The 20,210-nt window shown below is 65.0% G+C and overlaps 1 protein-coding gene across 1 annotated transcript; it reads right to left on the bottom strand.

Moving 5' to 3' along the window:
- Positions 1 to 1,291: 1,291 nt before the first annotated feature.
- Positions 1,292 to 14,717, bottom strand: AKAP17A (A-kinase anchoring protein 17A). Its single transcript, XM_042926604.1, has 5 exons — positions 14,570 to 14,717; positions 10,463 to 11,240; positions 9,389 to 9,537; positions 5,262 to 5,502; positions 1,292 to 3,096 (listed from the first exon to the last, which is right to left on the bottom strand). Exons 2-5 carry the CDS (start codon positions 11,222 to 11,224, stop codon positions 2,116 to 2,118), a joined length of 2,133 nt encoding a protein of 710 aa, XP_042782538.1. The 5' UTR covers positions 11,225 to 11,240; positions 14,570 to 14,717; the 3' UTR covers positions 1,292 to 2,115.
- Between the last annotated feature and the right edge of the window lie 5,493 nt (positions 14,718 to 20,210).

Raw genomic sequence — 20,210 nt, 5'->3', positions numbered from 1 at the left:
CACTGCCGCTTTCAGGAACAGATGGATCCAGCAGGCACAGGAACAGTGAGGCTGGCCTGGACCGCAGCACTGTGAGCGCTCCACCTTCCTCGTAGCTCGGGATAGCATCAGTGGGTGGGGTATTCAAAACTCAGATTCCTCAGTGGCTTTCCCAGCGATACGCCCTTTGCTGTAGGTCTGGTGCTGGCATTCTCCAGCTTCCTAGGGCCCTCCCCGGACCCCATCCACATACACAGCCCACGCTCTGTGATGGCCACACACACCCGTTGCACCTACCCTGGCCTCTCCCCTGAACCCCTTGCCCACGCGACGTTGACACCTGTTGCCACAAGTCCCCTCCTCACCCCTGCTCTCTGCACCACTGTGTCACCGTACCCCCAAATTCAAGCCCGCCTCCCTCTCCTTTTCTGCCTCCACTTCCCGTTGCTGAACACACCGCCTCTGTTCCCATCACACAGACCTCTGCCCGGAGCACATCGCTCAGGGAGACCCACCTCACTGACCTCACGCAGAGACCTCCCCATGACCTCAGAGACTTCCCCACACCCGGTCCCAGGACATTGCCAAGAGCACAGACCGGACACACGCTCGGTGCTGGGCTACAGGGACCCCGACAGGACTCTTGAGGGGCATTTCCAATCACTGGGCATCTGGGCACATCTCGCACCCCTCGCCCCAGCAGGTGAGGGACGAAAAGCACTGCAGACGAGGAGATGTGCGGGTCGACTGTGTCCCTCGGGGTCAGGGAAGGTGCAGCGAGCTGGGGCGGAAGAGGAACGCCCCCAGCCACACACGTGCTGACAAGCGCTGCCTGTGAATTAAAGACGGACGGATGGTCGGACGAACGGGTGGAGGACCTTTTGGGGTCTGGAGTCCCAGCAGGGCCACGGACGCCTTCCCACCTGTTACAACTGGAGGTGAGGAAAGAAGCACCTTTACTTTGCGTCATTTGTAAAACGGGCTGGTAGCTGTGACCCGAGTGCTTGAGCGGATTTGCTAAGCTTGTACCCCGTGAAAAGAGCGAATGCTGCCTAGGACTCCGGATTCTCCGTCCACACGGTTATTTTACGATAACAGCCCCCCGGCGAGATGCGTCGTTGACCTCGGCCAGAGTGATTTCTATCCTTTACGAATCTGCTCCACTGGGCTCCCCGTTCGGTACCGCAGACCAAAAGGCTCAAACGGAACAAAAGAAGGATGCAAAACACGAGTTCATTGGAAAAAAATTTTATTTCACAAAAAATGCAAACTGGAATAAACACCATCTTCCCTCACGCAAACATTACAGCTGCTTTTAAGTATCTCTCGCGCTTCACCTGGGGAAGCAAATGATTATAAAATTTAACAAGTGTGTAGCCTTAAATCTGTTTGAAACGTTCCAAGTAAAAATAATTTAGCAAAACAGCTTCTTAAAAAAACCACACACGCTAATTCTTGAGGAGGAACCAAAGCTTTTGACCCATCTTCTTTTTTTTCCTTCCGGCTTCGTCACCAGTTTGCGACGCGAAAGCGTGTGAGGCGAGGAAGAGCGCGGGACGGCACGTGGCGACTTGCCCCCCTTCAGGACCCGCCCGCCTGCACGCGGCCGCCAGCCACCGGCCGGACCCCCGGGTTCTGCCGGCGCACCCCCCAAGCGCGCCTCCCGAGCAGCTGAAATTGCGAAGGAAAACCCGCGAAACCACCACCGGGGCAAGGCGCTCTCAAGTTCTCGGGGCCCTGGCCGTGCATCCTCCGCAGTTTGTCCCCAGCGACGGGCCACGGGCCTTGCGTGCAGTCACTGCCCGCGCGGGAGTCACCGAGCGGGACAGAAAAGGCGCGGCGGCTGCGCACTGGTCGCCGCCGCCGCCGCCGGCCGGCGCGCTCTCCCTGATTGCGAGGGACGTGGTGAAGTTAAAGCTATCAGATGAACAGTTTCCGGGGAAAACTAAAGCTGGCGAGCGAGGCCCAGGCCGCCGCCACCGCCGCCGCCGCCCGCGGGACACCGGAAGCGCGGGGTCCAGCCGCCCGGGAGGCCCCCGGGGCCGTGCGCTCCGCGGCGGCTCCCCGGTCCCGGTCTTCGCGGGATGGGGGTGGGGGGGGGAGTGGGGCGAGGAGAGGGGGGCGGGACGGCCTGCATTACCTGTTCCAGGTGCTGCGGTGCCGGCCGGGCGACCCTGAGCGCGAGCGGTCGCGGTCCCCGCGGCAGTGGCGGCTGCGCTTGCGCCCCGAGCCGCCCCTGCGGTCCCGGCTGCGCTCCCGGCGGCTGGAGCGCTCTCTGCTGTGGGACCGGCGCGCGCGGGCGCGCTCGGGGCTGGCGCTGCGCCGCGGGGGGCTGTCGTCCGGGCGCGCGTGCTTGCGGTGGCGCCGCCGCTCCTTCCGCGGGGTCCGCGCGTCGTCGCGGCTGCCCGCCCGCCGCGGCCGGCTGCGCTCCCGCTGGTGCCTGTCGTCGTCCCCGCGGCCCCCGCTGGCCCGGCCGCGGCCCCCGCTCGGCTCGCGGTTGCACTTGTCTTGCTCGGAGCGCGCGTCCTTCCTGGGCGCGCTCTGCTCACAGGCGGCGGCGGCGGCGGCGGCGGCGGCGGGCACGGCCTTGGGCTGCTGGTTGTTGTCGGGGATGCAGGCGAGGACGCCGGGGCAGCGCTTGTCCGGGGAGCCGTCGTCCGCCGCGCCGCGCCGCGCGCCCAGGCCTTCGCGGCAGGGCGCGCCCTCGGCCAGGCTGCCGTTGACGCCGCGGGGCGCGCCGTCGGCGTCCGGGCGCGGCGGCGTCTGCTTCGGGGCGCCGGGGGCCGGCGGGGCCCCCGGGGGGTGCAGGGCGGCGGCGGCGGCGGCGGCGCCCGCGCAGCCGGCCGACACCGTGTGCAGGATGTCCAGCACGGGCTGCAGCAGGTCCGCGTGCGCCACGCCCAGCTCGTCGCGCGCCGGCGGCTCGTCCGGCTTCCTGCTCAGCAGGATGGTGAGCAGCCGCTCGCGCAGCTCCCTCTCCCGGCGCTGCAGCCCCAGCGCGCGCTCCTTCTCCTCCTCCACGCGCCGCAGCTCGGCCTCCTGCAGCCGCCGCCGCTCCTCCAGCCGCTGCAGCCGCAGCGCCTCCTCGCGGTGCTCCTGCTCCTGCAGCTTCACGGCCTGCGGCACAAAGGGGAAGGCGCGCGTGGGGGCTCCGCACCCGCCTGCTGGCGCCGAGGCCCGGGGTGGGGGGGGGTGGGGGGGTACCGGGCGCGCGGTCCGGCCGCGGTGCACCCCCCGCGCCCCCCACCCCGGGCGACAAGCACGCGGCCCGGGGCGGGGCGGGGCTGGCGGGCGGGGCGTGGCCCCGGCCCGCCGGGAGGTCGCCCGCGGTCACCCGCGACGGGGAGCGGAGATGACGGGGCGCACATCCGCCGCCGCGGCCGCTTGGGCGAGCGTCTTCAATATTCACCATGAACCAAGAGCGGAGCTGGCCCGTCTCAGCGCGCCTGCCAGTCTCCTTCCCGGGGACTTATCCCAACTGTAATTAGACAACAGGTTACGGGGTCGCCCCGCGCCCGACTCCGCGGGGACACGCAGCCTGGCCGAGCACAAGGAGGGCCCGGCCAGGTCCGCACGTGTCCCCCGCCCCCGCCTCTCGCGGGGGCTTCTGGCCCGGCCTCTGGGAGGAGCGGGAGGAACGAGGCGGCGCGAAGGCGCTCCTCTTGTGCTGCGCTGGCTGTCAGATCCGCGGCTGCGAGGACGGACGTGGCCCAGCCCGGCTCTGCGGTCCGCCCTGAGCTCCCCGGGGACGCCATGGCGCTGCTCTCCATCGCCAAGATCAGCCCGCACCGCCCCGTCCTGTCGCCCTGCCCACTGGCCTTTGGGGTCACAGCAGAGGGCCTCCTGTCCCAAGGGCCCTGGCCGCTGGCCCGTGGGGTCAAGGCAAGGCCCCTTGTCCAATCGCCCTGGCCGCTGGCCCGTGGGGTCACAGCAGAGCGCCCCCTGTCCCGTCTCCGTCGCCACTGCCTGTGGGGTCACAGCAAGGCCCCTTGTCCCGGCGCCCTGGTCGCTGGCCTGTGGGGTCACAGCAAGGCCACTTGTCCCATCACCCTGGCCATTACCTATGGGGTCACAGCAAGGTCCCTTGTCCCCCCGCCCCGGCCGCTGGCCTGTGGGTATCACAGCAGAGCCCCATCCTGTCGCCCTGGCCACTGGCCTGTGGGGTCACAGCAGAGCCCCCTGTCCCGTCACCCTGGCCGCTGGCCTGTGGGGTCACAGCAGAGCCCCCTGTCCCCAAGGTCCCGGCTGCTGGCCTGTGGGGTCATAGCAGAGCCGCCTGTCCTATCGACCTGGCCGCTGGCCCGTGGGGTCACAACAGAGCCCCCTGTCCTGTTGCCCTGGACGTTGCCTGTGGGGTCACAGCAGAGACCCCTGTCCCGTCACCCTGGCTGCTGGCCTGTGGGGTCACAGCAGAGCCCCGTGTCCCCAAGGTCCCGGCTGCTGGCCTGTGGGGTCACAGCAGAGCCGCCTGTCCCATCGACCTGGCCGCTGGTCCGTGGGGTCACAGCAGAACCCCATCCTGTTGCCCCACCCACTGGCCTGTGGGGTCACAGCAGAGACCCATTCTGTCGCCCCACCCACTGGCCCGTGGGGTCACAGGAGAGCCGCCTGTCCCATCGACCTGACCGCTGGCCTGTGGGGTCACAGCAAGGACCCTTGTCGTGTCGCCCCAGCTGCTGGCCCATGGGGTCACAGCAGAGCCCCAGCCTGTCGCCCCAGCCACTGGCCCGTGGGGTCACAGCAGAGCCGCCTGTCCCGTCGACCTGGCCGCTGGCCCGTGGGGTCACAGCAAGGACCCTTGACCCGTGGCCCCAGCTGCTGGCCCATGGGGTCACAGCAGAGCCGGCTGTTCCGTCGCCCGGGACGTTGCCTGTGGGGTCACAGCAGCGCCCCCTGTGCCGAGGGGCCCCGGGGAAGACGGCGTGCAGCAGGAGGGGAGCCCCGGGGGCTGGGAGACCCTCCTCGAGCTCGGTCGCGCCCTCCCTCTGGGGGACCCGGCGAGCCTGCGCCCCAGCGCCCGGGCGGTGTGCCCGCGGTTGCGCCCGAAGTGCTCCGCGCCCCGTGAGCCTGGAGCGCGCGTTCTGGCGCCCGCGACGAGGCCGGGAGGCCGGCAAGTAGCAGCCGGCGGCGCGGCCGGCGTATTGAGACCCGCGGGGAGGCGCCCTGGCGCGGCCCCCGCCCCCGCCCCCCCCCCCCGCCCCCGCCCCCGCCCCCGCCCCCGGGCTGCAGGCCCAGGACGCGCGCGCGCGCCGCCCCCGCGCGCCCCCGCGCGCCCCGCCTACCTTGGCCCTGCTCAGCAGCTCGGCCACCAGGCGGATGGACTGCAGGTTCCGCTGCGCCAGCAGCAGCTTCCGCTCCTCCAGCCGGATCTTCTCGTGCAGCTTCCGCTGCTCCTCCGCCTGCTGCTTCTCCAGCTTCTTCTGCTGGCGGCGCAGCTCGCGGTCCCGCTGCTTCTGCTCCCGGCGCCGCACCTTCTCCTCCCGCTTCCGCTCCCGCTCCAGCTCCTCCAGCTCCTTCTGCTTCCTGCACGACAAGCGCGCGGCACCGCTCAGCACGACGGACCGCGCGCCCCGGCTCTGCGCGCCCCGGCTCTGCGCGCGCGGGGGCGCCGGCGGGGAGGCGGCGGGGGACGGGCGCGACACCCGCTGTTCCAACGCGCGTCCGCACGCGGGCCGCGGCGGGACCCGAGGATCCGCGCAGGAGGCCCCCGGAGCCTCCGGAGGGCAGGTCTCGCTGGGGAACCGGACGCCGTGAAGGACGCGACCGATGGGCGGGCCTCGCGACACGGAACCTGCTTCTCAACGACACACGGCAGCTGGGGGAGAGGCCGGCGCGCCGAGGACCCCGCCCCCCCCCCCCCCCCCCTCGCAGCGGCAGGCAGGGCCACCCCCGGGACCCCTGGCACGCGGCAGTGCTCACACACAGAAACGGGCACGTACCGCAGGGAGAACGGCCGCCCACGCCACGGACGAATAGAGGCCAGACGGGAGCCTCGTGTGCGCCCGCGTGCTGCCCGGAGGGCCCGCCGCGCGCACACCCCCGTGCTGATGAGTGGGACCCGCCGCGCGCGACACCCGCGTCCTGGCCCAGAGGACACCGCGGCGCACAGACAACATGCTCGCTCACTGCACACAGCCTTCCACCCAGAAACAACTGCTCAGCGCACGACTGATACTCAGAGGTGCTGGCAGGGTGCACGAAGCCCCATCACCGGGGCTCCAGAGAGGCTGTGGGAGTCCCTACACTGAACGGAGGACCCGTGAGCAAAGCCACGCGGAAGGTTCTGGAAGCACCAAGCTACGGGAAAGACCACACACAACAGACGATGCACCTACGAACCCCTTTGCTCCAGAGTCTGGAAAAGGCAAACTCGCTATGACAAAAAACCCAGCACGGGGAATACCAGGCTGTGACCCCCAGGATCCCGTGAGTCCTGGGCTGTGACCCCCGCTGGGGATCCGGTGAGCCCTGGGCTGTGACCCCCCCTTGGGGATCGGGTGAGCCCTGGGCTGTGACCCGCGGGGATCGGGTGAGCCCTGGGCTGTGACCCCCCCTGGGGATCCGGTGAGCCCTGGGCTGTGACCCCCCCTGGGGATCCGGTGAGCCCTGGGCTGTGACCCCCAGAATCAGGGGGTCCCTGAGGGAGCGGACCTGCTGACGGAGTATAAGGAACTCCTGTGACGTCACCAGAGAAAAAGCACCTGGAGACGACTGCTTCCCTTTCCAGCAAGCCCACGGGCCGCCCAGCAGCTTAGGTCCTCTGTGCTCGGCCACGGGCGGGGGGGTCCCCACCAAGAGACCCCAAAGGTAAGCAGGAGACCCCGGGCCCGGTCGGAAAGAGCCCCGGGTGAACCACCCTCACGTGCACCTTGATGGTAGCGTGAGTCCAACCCCAAGGAACACGGTAGGAAAAGTCCCAGCTGCCCTGGGCAGGACGAGACGCAGAGCGCGAGACCGCCAGGAGCCCAGGTGGGACACGCCCAGGCCGCGGAAGGCCAAGGCCAGTCCTGGGCACTCCAGACGTGCAGACGTGCAACCCAGCGAACAGGGCCCGGGGTCAGGGCCCGGGGATCAGGACGCACGTAGGTCCCCGGCCCCCTCACGACCCAGAAGGAAGCTGGGGCCTCACACTGGGACGTGGGAACAGACCCAGGGCCACAGCTCCCACAGAGGGAGGTGTACCAGGGCTCCCTAGCACCCGTGTCCAGGCCCCACAGGTCGGGGCCCAGCTCAGCATCCGTCCAGGCCACACAGGTCAGGCCCCAGCTCACCAACTGTCCAGGCCCCACAGGTCAGGATGCACAACACCGGCCGTCCAGGCCCCACAGCTCAGGGCCCAGCTCACCATCCGTGCACGCCCCACAGGTCAGGATCCACAACACCAGCCGTCCAGGCCCCATAGGTCAGGATCCACAACACCATCTGTCCAGGCCCCAGAGATCAGGATCCACAACACCAGCCGTCCAGGCCCCACAGGTCAGGATCCACAACACGGGCTGTCCAGGCCCCACAGGTCGGGGCCCAGCTCAGCATCTGTCCAGGCCACACAGGTCAGGCCCCAGCTCACCAACTGTCCAGGCCCCACAGGTCAGGATGCACAACACCAGCCGTCCAAGCCCCACAGGTCGGGCCCCAGCTCAGCATGTGTCCGGTCCCCAGCTCACCAACTGTCTAGGCCCCACAGGTCAGGATGCACAACACCGGCCATCCAGGCCCCACAGCTCAGGGCCCAGCTCACCATCCGTGCACGCCCCACAGGTCAGGATCCACAACACCATCTGTCCAGGCCCCAGAGGTCAGGATCCACAACACCAGCCGTCCAGGCCCCACAGGTCAGGATCCACAACACGGGCTGTCCAGGCCCCACAGGTCGGGGCCCAGCTCAGCATCCGTCCAGGCCCCACAGGTCAGAACCCACCACATCGCCGGTCTTAACCCCCGGCACAAAGAGTGAACCAAACCACGTGTCTGGGCCCCACGAGGTCCGAGGCCCGGTGCTCCCCACCTCCCAAGACAGGACGCAGCATCCAAGCTCCAGTCCTGCGTGGAAGCCAACCGGCCACGTGCACGCGCACCCGGGACCGAGAACAGCGGCCGGGCTCCCCAGGGGGCAGCCTGCACACGCAGGCCGCGGAAGCACCCTCTGTGGGAACCTCGCGGCCCCCTCCCCAGCTAGCACCTCGCGTCCAAGCGTCAGCGACCACAGAGGAGGCACCGCCCACTGTCCGGGATCCCTCGGTCCTCCCCGCCTCTGGCCCAGCACACGGGGCAGCTCGTGCTGAGGGCCACGTGCCCACTTCCTCCCACGGACATGGTCCAAGACCGGCCTCTTGAAACTTCCCAGTATTTCGTGGGACGCGACAGGCGAGCGTGTGCGAAGGCAGGTGTGCAAAGGAGGCACGCTGGCCAGGGTAGGCGTGTGTGCGAGGAGAGGCACTCGAGGGCAGGTGAGGGCAGCGCCTGTGCGACAAGTGTGTATGTGAGGGCAGGCGGGGGCGCGAGGGGAGGCACACGAGGGGGCAGGTGAGGGCACGCTGGAGGGGACGCGTGGGCACAAAGGCAGGCGCGTGCGAGTGACGGCCCGGGGGCTCGGGGAGCGAGCGGTCGCAGGCTCGCGCGTAGTGACGGGGCCCGAGCGCACCCGGCCCCGCTGCCCCGCACGCCGCGCAGCGCCTCACGAAGCCTCCCGCCTCTGCCGCCCCAGAGCCGCTGCCTGGGGAGCCTGTTTCTCTGGGAGCCCCCCCCGCCCCCCCCCCCCGCCCGCATCCCGCAGGTGGGGTCCTCCAGCACCACGAGGCGGCCGGCACGCACCCCCCCCGCCCCCTCGGCGGCCCCAGACCCCAGCCCCGCCCGCCGCGTCTCCCGGTGCGCGTCAGGCCGTCCCCGGGCCAGCAGGCCGACTGTCCTCGGGGCGGGCGCGGAGCTGGGCCAGGGCTCTCGCGCCCGGTCGGGGCTTGAGTCCGCTGCCGAAAGGAGGTGCGGACACGCCTTCCTCCGCGTCAGGAGGAAGGTCAGAACACGGCCCGCACGCGGCCGCAGGGGAGACGCCGAGCGCTCGCGACGCAGAGACGATCTCTGCTGGTAACGGGCGAACCCAGCAGGCCCGACGCATCTAAGCTGCGCACTCGCCGAAGGCGGAAAACGCGCCTGCGAAAGCCACGCAGCTGGGGAGACAGGCCAAAGACCGGCCTGGGCCAGCATCTCGCGCACAGCGGCTGTGCGCGGAGGACGTGTGCACACCTGCACGCACACACCTGCACACAGACTCCCGCACACGTGCACACACGCGGCCGCACGCGCGTGAACGGCCAGGCACGCGCGCGCTCGAGCCCGCACCCGGAAGCGCGGTGCCCGGGCGCGCGCGCGCGCGCGCCGCGCGAGCAGGCAGGCCCCGCGGGCGCGCACGTACCTTTCCTCCGCCCTCTGCCTCTCCTCGGCCTCCTTCTCCCTGCGCTTCTGCTCCTCCCTCTGCTGCTCCAGCTCCTGCAGCTTTTGCCTCTCGAGCTGCCGTTTCTTAATGGAGGCGTCGCTCAGGTGCTTCGTGGAGTCGAAGGAAACCTGCGGGCGAGGGCGGCACGGAGCACGGTTCGCCACGGGCGGCCGCGGGCCTCAGCTGACGGCGGCCGGCTCGGCCGCGCCGCACGCAGCGCGCTCGCTCCGCGGAGCCCTGCCGGGGAGCGAGCGCGGGTGTCGGCCGCCGCGCTGCCTTCGTGGCCGGGGACTGGGCTTCCCGACGGCACACGCTGCCTTCGTGGCCGGGGACTGGGCTTCCCGACGGCACACGCTGCCTTCGTGGCCGGGGAGTGAGCTTCCCGACGGCACACGCTGCCTTCGTGGCCGGGGACTGGGCTTCCCGACGGCACACGCTGCCTTCGTGGCCGGGGACTGGGCTTCCCGACGGCACACGCTGCCTTCGTGGCCGGGGACTGAGCTTCCCGACGGCACACGCTGCCTTCGTGGCCGGGGACTGAGCTTCCCGGCGAAGCCGCAACGTGACCCGGACGTGACCCGGCCTCAGCGATGACGTCCCCCCGTGACGCCGGGCGGTCTCGCAGCGTGCCGGCGGGATCCCACCGCGCGCTCTGGCCGAGGCCGCCACGGCGCGTCTGCCTCCGCTAACGAGGACGGCCAGCGCTCACAGGGGCACGCGGCCCCCGGGTCGTCCAGGAGGCCGGCGAGGCCGACCCCAGTGCGAGGTGGCGGCGAGGGTCTCCGCCTGTCACCCCGTCCCCCACACGGGAATGCTCTGACATCCGCGTCCGGATGCGACTGTGTCCAAGGCCGAGTGCGTGTGGCCGCGGGTTTCGCCTGCACCTGCGCTGGCCGGGCGTGCGGCCGCCCTGCCGGAGAGCCAGCTGCGTGCGTGCGTGCGTGTGTGTGCGCGTGCGCGCGCGCGCGGCGGCCGCGAGACAGGCCCCGGGGGGCCGGCGCGCGGGGCGGGGCGGGGCGGGGCGGGGCGGGGCGGGGCGGGGCGGGCGCTCACCTTGATGTTGCAGGCCACGGCCTTGCCGTCGTCGCCCTTGTACATGAGCTTCATGCCGCGCAGGGCGCTCATGGCCTGGATGAAGCCCCCGTACTCGCGGTACTGCACGTACGCCTCGAAGTTGAGGTGGCCGCCGAAACTGAAGGTGTGGAAGTTGCGGCCGGTCATCTCCTCGCGGTAGGGGTCCAGCATGGGGATGTCCACGTGGCGGATGGCGCCGAACTTCTCGAACACCTTGACCAGCACCTGCTCGCTGGGCTTCTCGGAGCCCGAGTCCTTGAGCGCGAACCACTTGCAGGGCAGGCCCTCCAGGTGGATGGTGTCGGGCCGCTCGCCGGGCAGCGTCTCGTTCATGTCCTCGGCGTCGCGGAAGAAGGAGTCCCAGTCGTGGCGCGTGGGGAAGTCGATCCTGAACTCGGCCGCGCGCACCTTGAGGATGTCGGAGAAGCCGCTGAGCTTGATGGTCTTGCCGTCCAGGCAGGCGAGGAAGGCCTTGACCAGGCCGCGGTTCTCCACCTCGCCCTCGAAGCGGATGAAGTCCATGGTGCTCTTGGAGATGCGCAGCGTGGAGAACTGGTGGTGCTGGACCATGGCCTTGAGCCTCTCCATCACCTCCCAGTTGGAGATGGCCTTGCCCGGCTGCTTCAGCTGCGGCAGCGCCACGCTGATGCTCATCTTGGTGATGGGCTTCAGGTACAGGCCGTGCGCGGCGCACAGCTCCACCGCCTCAGACGTGTCGTGCACGATGGTGGCCGCGGCCATAGCCGGGCGCTGGCGCCTGAAACACACACACACACACCACACGCACACACACGGCGGCGGTCGGGGCCGGGGTCGCGGCGAGGGTCCGCGCTGTCCGCGGGCCGCCAGGGGACAAACGAGTCTGCGTTTGGCTCCTCAAAAGCCGCGGCCGCCTGACACGAGGTTCTGTCTCCTCGAACCGAACGGAACACAAAACGGCCGTGACACACCATCGGAAGGGCCCAGCGGCCAAGCGGCGGCGGGCGCCCAGCCGCAGCCAGCCTGCAGGAGCGGCTCTCCCAGGGCCGCCGGCGTCGAGGGGGCGGGGACAGCTGCCACCCCCACCGCAGCGGGCGCACGCACGCACGCACGCACGCACGCACGGCCCGGAACCGTCCCGCGCGCGCCCCTGCGGCTGCAGGCAGGACGGGACAGCGCAGGGCAGGGCTCCCGACTCCCTCCGGCAGCGTGCATGGAGGATGGGGCCCCCCAGGAACAGGAAGGAAGTTTCTGGCCGAGACAAGATCTGAAGCGTCAGCTTCAGTGACTCTGGGACTGGCGCGGTCTCCTGCTTGCCCGAGGCCGAGCGACAAGCGCGCAGGGCCCCTCCCGAGCCAGCAGCCCCCAGGGCGCACCTGTCCTCCCCCGCCTTCTCCGGGCAACACTTCCCCACTGGGCGGACCGGGGTTGGGGGGGGGGGGGCTCTTCCCCCACCGGAAAGCCAGGCTCCGCCACAGGAACCCAAACAATACAGGTGCCTGCTCCCGCCCCCACCCACGCCCCCACCCACGGGCGGCGTCCTCCCAGGCTTGTGGCGAGGCCCTGAGGCACGGCCCCGGGAGCGGCCCCCACTCGGGCGGGTGCTGGCACAAGGCACAGTCCGGGGCACGGGTGACAGGCTCTGGCCTTGGCTGCGACCCAACACCCGCCCCAGGACACCAAGGGCCACACAGGGCAGCACCCCCACCCCGGTCGCCTGCTACCCACCTCCCCTGGGGCCCCGCGTCACCCCTCCACAACCCCACCCCCTGTGACGTCACTCCCCCACCCCCAGCTGCCCGACCCCAAGCTCTGGCGTCCACTGAACATTACCCTGCGGACCCCGGCCCCGCAACGCCCCAGGACAAGCCCATCCCCCCACCCCTGGGCCATGGCCTGCAGGCCGCACCGGCTGCCCCAGGACCCTTGGCCTCTCCACCGCCCTCAGTCTCCCCAGCACTGCCCAGTCCTTCGCCTACACAGGCCCCCGCCCCCAGTGCCCGCCTCATATCCCTGCTGCCCCCACCCCTGCCCCCAGCCCCCACAGCCCTGAGACCCCCACCCCCTGGAGCTCCCAGCCCCCATCCCTGGCACACTCTGTCCCCCTCCCCTGCCACCGGCCCCAGAGACCCGCACACCAGGACCACCGCTGCCCTGGACCCTGCAGACCTGGGTCCCCAGCAGACCCCGGCTCCAGGAGCCCCTGAGACCCGGTGTCCCCAGCTCCACAGACGCCAGCATCACCCCCCCTCCAGCCCCTTCCCCGAGACCCAGGGCTTCCCAGGCTTCAGCCGCCCCCCCCCCCCCCCCCCCACCCGCGGCCTCCAGCCCCAGGGCATCCCTCGCCCTCTCTCAAACCCTGGACTCCACGGCCTTCATCCCCTTCCCCAGTTCCCGGGGACCCCCGCAGACCCCGAACCACCGGCCCTCGCAGACCTCAATCCACCCAGAGGCAGCGACCCTCAGAGACCCCGAACCCCTACAGTTCCAGAGCCCCTAAAGCCCCCTGTCCTCACAGAGCCGGACTCCCAAAGACCCCGTGACGCTGGCCCTCGCAGACCCCGGAGCCCCCGTCCCCCCAAAGCACCCGGCCCTCAAGACCCCGGAACCCCGGAGTCCCCGTCCCCTCAGAGCCACCGAACTTCGCAGACCCCAGACCCCCCAATCCCCCAACCCTCGCAGACCCCGGACCCCCTGTCCCTCCAAAGCACCCAGCCCTCAAAAACCTCAATCCACTAAGAGGCAGAGACCCAGACCCCCAGAGTCCCCGAGCCCCTAAAGTCCCCAGCCCTCACAGACGAGGACCCCCAAAGACCCCGTCCCCCCAGAGACCCTACCCTCGCAGACCCCAGAAACCTTGACCCTCGCAGACCCCAGACACCCCATCCCCCCAAAGCACCCGGCTCTCGCAGACCCTGGACCCCCGAAGCCCCCAGCCCTCCGGAGCCCCCGACCCTCGCAGACCCCGGAGCCCCGGAGCCCCTGTCCCCCCAAAGCACCCGGCCCTCAAGACCCCGGAACCCCGGAGTCCCCGTCCCCTCAGAGCCCCCGAACTTCTCAGACCCCAGACCACCCAATCCCCCAACCCTCGCAGACCCCGTCCCCCGGGGCCCCCGGCCCTCGCAGACCCTGGACCCTCCCAAGCCCACGTCCCCCCAAAGCACCTGGCCCTCACAGACCTCAATCCACCCAGAGGCTGAGACCCTCAGAGATCCCAGACCCCCAGAGTCCTCGAGCCCCTAAAGTCCCCAGCCCTCACAGACCCGGACCCCCAAAGACCCCGTCCCCCAGAGGCCCTGGCCCTCGCAGACCCCGGAGCCTCCGTCCCCCCAGCCCTCACGGACCCCAGCCCTCCGGAGCCCCCGACCCTCGCAGACCCCGGATTCCCGGAGCCCCCGTCCCCCCAAAGCACCCGGCCCTCACAGACCTCAATCCACTAAGAGGCTGAGACCCTCAGAGACCCCAGACCCCCAGAGTCCCCGAGCCCCTAAGGTCCCCAGCCCTCACAGACGAGGACCCCCAAAGACCCCGTCCCCCCAGAGACCCTACCCTCGCAGACCCCAGACACCCATCCCCCCAGAGCCCCTGGCCCTCGCAGACCCTGGACCCCCTATCCCCCCAAAGCACCCGGCCCTCAAAGACCTCAATCCACTAAGAGGCAGAGACCCAGACCCCCAGAGTCCCCGAGCCCCTAAAGTCCCCAGCCCTCACAGACGCGGACCCCCAAAGACCCCGTCCCCCCAGAGCCCCTACCCTCGCAGACCCCAGAAACCTCGACCCTCGCAGGCCCCAGACGCCCCATCCCCCCAGAGCCCCTGGCCCTCGCAGACCCGGACCCCCCGTCCCCCCAAAGCACCCGGCTCTCGCAGACCCTGGACCCCCGAAGCCCCCAGCCCTCCGGAGCCCCCGGCCCTCGCAGACCCCGGAGCCCTGGAGCCCCCGGCCCTCACAGACCCCGTCTCCCCAGAGCCCCCGACCCTCGCAGACCCCGTCCCCCCAGAGCCCCCGGCCCTCGCAGACCCCGGACCCCCGGACCCCGAAGACCCCGGCCCGCCGGACCCCCCCGGCCCGGTTCGCGGAAGAGGGTGGTCGCAGGTCGTCGCTTACCGGCGCGGGGCTCCGCTTGCGCCCCCGGCCGCCGCCGCCCAGGCCCGAGCTCACCGCCGTCCCCCGACGACCCCGGCAGCCGCGGCCTCTCTGCCCGGCGCCGCCACCGTCCGCCGGAGGCGCCCCAGACGCCACCCGCCGTCGCCGCCGCCCGCCCGCCCCTGTGACGCATTTCCCCTTCCGGCGCTCGTGCCCGCGGAAGCGGCCGCGCGGCAGCTCCCGGTTACGCCGGACGGCCCTGGCCCCGCCCCCTGGGGCGGGACTTCCGGGAGGCCCCGGGTGAGGGCGGGCCGGCCCTGGCTTGGCACTGCGCGTGCGCGGCTGAGCCAGTACGCTCCGCGCCCCCCCCCCCCCCCCCCCCCCCCCCCCCCCCCCTCCAGCCGCCACCTGTCCCCGAGCCCAGCCGGAGGCCTCACCTGGGGCGGCGCAGCTCCGTCCTCTGCCTGGAGCCGAGCAGGGGACGGGCCCGTGCTTCTGTCTGAATTTCCAGTATAATCGTCCATGGTACGGAACACAGCAGTAAGAGCGGCCTCTAAGTCTCCTATTTACTCTTTAGTTACTTTTACTCACCGTTTATGTCCCTCCTGAAATATAAGTAGACTATAGGATACAATTACATAGGAATATGTAACAAGTGCATAATATTTTCATACTTGAGCAATTTCATGTTTCTTACTTTGGTATAACTGGTTTTCAAATACGTAAGATTTAAATGCCAACATATGATGCCTTTTACAGGTAATATATATATGTTTTTTAAACAATAATATGCCAACGTATAATGGCATAACATAATTATAAGCTAACAAATTAGAATTCAGTAAGCTCCCACGTTATGCCAGGTGCTGCCGGAGGCACGTCCTTCTCATGCCTCAAAGACAGTATCTCAAGACGCAATGCATTTCACATGTAATATGCGGTTTGTCAATAACAATATACCTATGTGTAATGGCGTCATGTCATTACAGATTAAAAGTTACAATCCATTAAACTCCCCCGCTGATGCTTCCACCATGTCACAAGTCTGCATAGTGAAACTCCAGGGTGGACACCAAGTACACAGACCCTCCATTGTTCAACACGGAGCGCCAACACTGAAGCATTTGCTTCCCAGGGGGGAGGGAGAGGGGTGAGGGGACCCTGAGGTCAAGTGGGCTCCTGGATGGCTGTGGGGGTGCTCTGTGTGAGTCATGTGGTCCTGCTAATGAGCTGACCATGCAAACTAATATGATCACGAGGTCCTCCTCATGAGGAGGAAACAGACGGTCTGGGGTCCCTCAGAAATGGGAACACTGTTTGAACCCAGGCAAGCGTCTCAGTGGGGCTGTGCCCCTGTCTTTGGTTTCTCCTTCCTCTTGGGAATAGAGAGATGTTTGGGGTTCTCGTTAAAACCTTCTCCCCGAGGCTGCCCACAACTCAACGATGGCGTGTTTCCCTCGGGAACTGTTAAATTTGGAAACTGTTTTTCTCCTCTGCTCTCTGAAGCATTTGCAAAGCAAATTAAGAAATGAGATACTCCTTCTGAACGTGCACACTGAAGAAACGGTTATACTAATTTCAAAAACGTTCAAGGAAAATCCTTTTACATTTTGGGGCAAGACTTCCCTCCTATGGATGCACCTCACAAATAGAAAAACAAGGCCCCTAATATCTGCGGCCGTAATCTTGTGTCCTGTTATGGTGTGTGTATAGTGATATACGTCACCTCTTACCAACTGTGAATGGGGGTTGGGAACATGATGGGATTTGCTCCCAAGACTCTATGGCAAAGGTGGAGGAATTTTGCAGCTGTAATTAAAGTCCACAATCAGTTCATTCAAGCACATCGAAAGAAAAATTCCTGTGGGTGGGCCTGGCTTAATCAGGTGTAGAAGTTAGAATTAAGAAGGGCTCGAGATTTGAAGCAGCGAGACACAGCCTCATTACCTTGAAAAAGAAGCCATCTGCCTTATGGAGAAGAGCATTTGGCAGGATTTGGTGGCTGGCCTCTAGGGGATGAAGGCGTTAATGCTCCAACCACAAAGAACTGAATTCTTCTAACCACCAGTGAGCTTGTAACACAGCCCCGAGTCTCAAATGAGAACCCCACATCCTAGCTGACACCTTGATTTCAGCTTTTTGAGTCCCTAAGCGGATATGCAGTCAGCTTGTGCCTGGACTACTGACCTACAGAAACTGAGATGTTTTATAATGTGTCTATCCCAGGGCACTTGGGTGGCTCAGTCGGTTAAGCGTCTGACTCTTGGTTTCGGCTCAGGTCATGATCTCACGGTTCGTGGGTTTGATCCCTGCATCAGGCTCTGCACTGACAGCACAGAACCTGCTTGGGCTTCTCTCTCTCCCTCTCTCTGACCTTCCCCTGTTCGTGCTCACTCTTGCTCTCTCTCTCTCCCTAAAAAAAGAAAGGTTTACAAGTATGAATAAATAAATAAAATGTGTCTATCACACACTTATCACATGTGGGCGGGGGAGACTTGAACCACAGAAGTGTATCCTCTCTAGTTCTCAAGAGCAGAATCTGAAATCAGGATGGCAGGACTGTTCCTGCCATCGGAAGCTCTAAGGACGAGGCTGTTCCAAGCCTCTCTCCCGGCTCCTGGAGGTTGTCCACAATTCCTTGCTTGTGGCCCCATCCGTCACCACATGAACATCTTCCCTCTGTGTGTCTGTCTCTATGCCTCCTCTTGTCGTGAGGACAGCAGGCACGTTGGGTCAGAGCTCACCGATCTCCACCGGGACCTCATTATCTAACTGACTAGGGCTGGCACAGAGGGACCCAGGTCCCTGCTAGATGTAGGCATTCAATGAGACCAGCAAACTGGACGCTTGGTTCTAAATGCAGAACCCACCCAATTCTGGCTGCCCTCTAGATTAGACACTTCCCTCCAGGTTAGACCCCTCCTCCACTCTGGATTGGTATCTTTCCCTTTGACCCAGATTCAGAGATGCCATTAATGTACCTCTACAAGAAAAATGCCTGACGATGTAAGTGTGTAGATGTCCGTAAGTGTAACCATACGTGAATACCTATGCATCTATCTATCCGTTATCTATCCATCCATCCAACCATCTATGCATCCATCCATTTTTCCACCTGTTCATCCTCTGACCCACCCATCCGTCCATCTGTATGTGCATTCGTGTCCTCCCTACCCACTCAATGCCTCCATGCACCCTCCACCTGCCCACCATCCACCAGTCAACCCATCTCTCCATCCATCTACCCATCTATCCACTCATCCACCATCCATCCACTCAGCCATCGAACATCCCGCCATCGAACGGACTCTACATCCAAGCCATCTCTGTCTCCATCCATCCACCTCATACATTCATGCCTCTGAAACCTTTATTCAAAGCAACTCCTTTCCACCGGGTGGCGCACCACGACCCGAATGAACACTAGATAGAGTAACACTAGAGTTCACTAGAATGAACACTGCCATGTTAATCCTCTGGTCTGGTCTGAAGCCAAAGGTCTCGAGGGTCACGTAGTTAATCCCTCATCCGTCCTCAGCAAAGGCGTGCTGCGTGGTTTCCCATGAACGTTACCCTATTTACGAAATCCACCCTGTGCAACTCATCCTCTTATTAGAAAGTTTATTTATCCCAGAAATTTTAACTCAGCCGCTGCCTTCTAAGCAGCAAGATAAAAAGGGTATTCTGTTATGTTTAGAATAGCCACACTGTGAGTTAGAGACGGGGCGGGAACTTCACTCCTCTGCTGGCATTGGGTGTGTTGATTAGGCTGACTTTTGCAACGCGATTCAACAAGGTCTATTAATTACCATTTTTCATGTGCCCACCTTCTCATCAATTCACCGATTCTCGTCCTGGAAGCTCATCCTATGGAATTATTCCCCACAGCCGGGGCGCCTGGGTCGTTCGGTCGGTTAAACGTCTGACTTTGGCTCAGGTCGTGATCTCACAGTTCCTCAGTTTGAACCCATCGGGCTCCGTGCTGACAGCTCAGATTCTGTGTCTCCCTCTCTCTCTGCCCCTCCCCCTGCCCCGCTCACGCTTTCTCTCTCTCTCTGTCTCAAAAACATTTTTTTAAATTTTAAATAATAAAACGTATGAAAAACAAATTATTCCCCACAGATACACAAAGGCGTATTTACAAGTTATATTGCATACAAGTATGCACACACATGTATGTGGATGTATGTGTGTGAAGCTCACACACATTTTACCTGTATATACTACACACATATATTCCCTGTATGTGTATAAGTTACATGTGCAATGAATGCTTCTGGCAGCATTAATTATGAGAATTGGAAGCAGCCCAGTGCACGTATTTAAGGTGCTGTGTAAGACAGATAGTACACCCCCTACGCTGAGTCAGGCAGAGGTACTCACTCGACACGATGAAACATTACATGAGCACGGCATGCTGCACACAGGCTCCATGCCCTCACTGATGTGATGGCATGGCATTCAAATTTTATTAATGTTTATTTGTTTTTTGAGAGAGAGACACACACACACAGTCTGAGCTGTCAGCACAGAGCCGGATGTGGGGCTTGAACTCGCAGACTGCGAGATCCTGACCTGAGCTGAAGTTGGATGCCTCACCGACTGAGCCGCCCAGGTGCACCCATGGCATGGTATTCAATGCTGGCTTCAGAGTGTGGGAGCAGCACTTGGGGGATGGGGAGTGGGAGGTGAGGCACTGGAAGAAATGGAGAAAGCGGGATGAGGAGGGACAAAGGACTTCTAACTAAATCAAGGGTGTCTGCCTGATTGCAGAGGCAGGGGATAACGGAGATAAGAGTGACCCTGAGGACCCAGGCTCTGCCCACCGGGTGAGGTCCATGATACAAAATGCATGGGGAAAACCGACTAAGAGAGGCTCAGTTTGGGGCAGGAAGAAGGCAGGTGGGTCCAGTTGGGTTGACGCTGGTTTGGACACGGCTGCAGCCTTCATGTGAGGTGTCCAGTAAGATCAGGGGCTCTGAACGAGTCCAAGAGCAGGAAAAAACATGACACGGGAGCTATAGCCCTGGGATGGAAGGAAAAGAAACTGAATAATACATCAATCCATGCATCCTTCCACCAACTCATCTATCCTTCCATCCGTCCATTCATCTATCCATCCATACATTCATCCATCCTCCTTCCTTCCTTCCATCCGTCCACTTATACTTCCATCCATCCATCCATCCATGCATCCATCCATCCCTCCGCCCATCCATCCATCCCTCCGCCCATCCACCCACCCATCCGCCCATCCACCCACCCATCCACCCATCCACCCACCTATACACCCATCCATCCATCCATCCATCCATCCATCCATCCATCCATCCGTCTAACTGTCCTTCCATCCATCCATCCATCCATCCATCCATCCATCCATCCTTCCATCTCTCCTTCCATCCATCCATCCACCTGTCCACCTGTCCATCCATCCATCCATCCATCCATCCATCCACCCACCCACCCATCCACCCATCCACCCATCCACCCATCCACTCATCCATCCACCCACCCATCCATCCATCCATCCATCCGTCCATCCATCTGTCCTTCCATCCATCCATCCACCTGTCCACCTGTCCGTCCATCCATCCATCCATCCATTCATCCACCCACCCACCCATTCAACCATCCATCCATCAATCCATCCTTTCATCCA

This window comes from Panthera leo, chromosome Y, assembly GCF_018350215.1.
Source record: "Panthera leo isolate Ple1 chromosome Y, P.leo_Ple1_pat1.1, whole genome shotgun sequence".
NCBI lineage: Eukaryota > Metazoa > Chordata > Mammalia > Carnivora > Felidae > Panthera > Panthera leo.
This window is presented reverse-complemented; position numbering and strand designations above follow the sequence as displayed.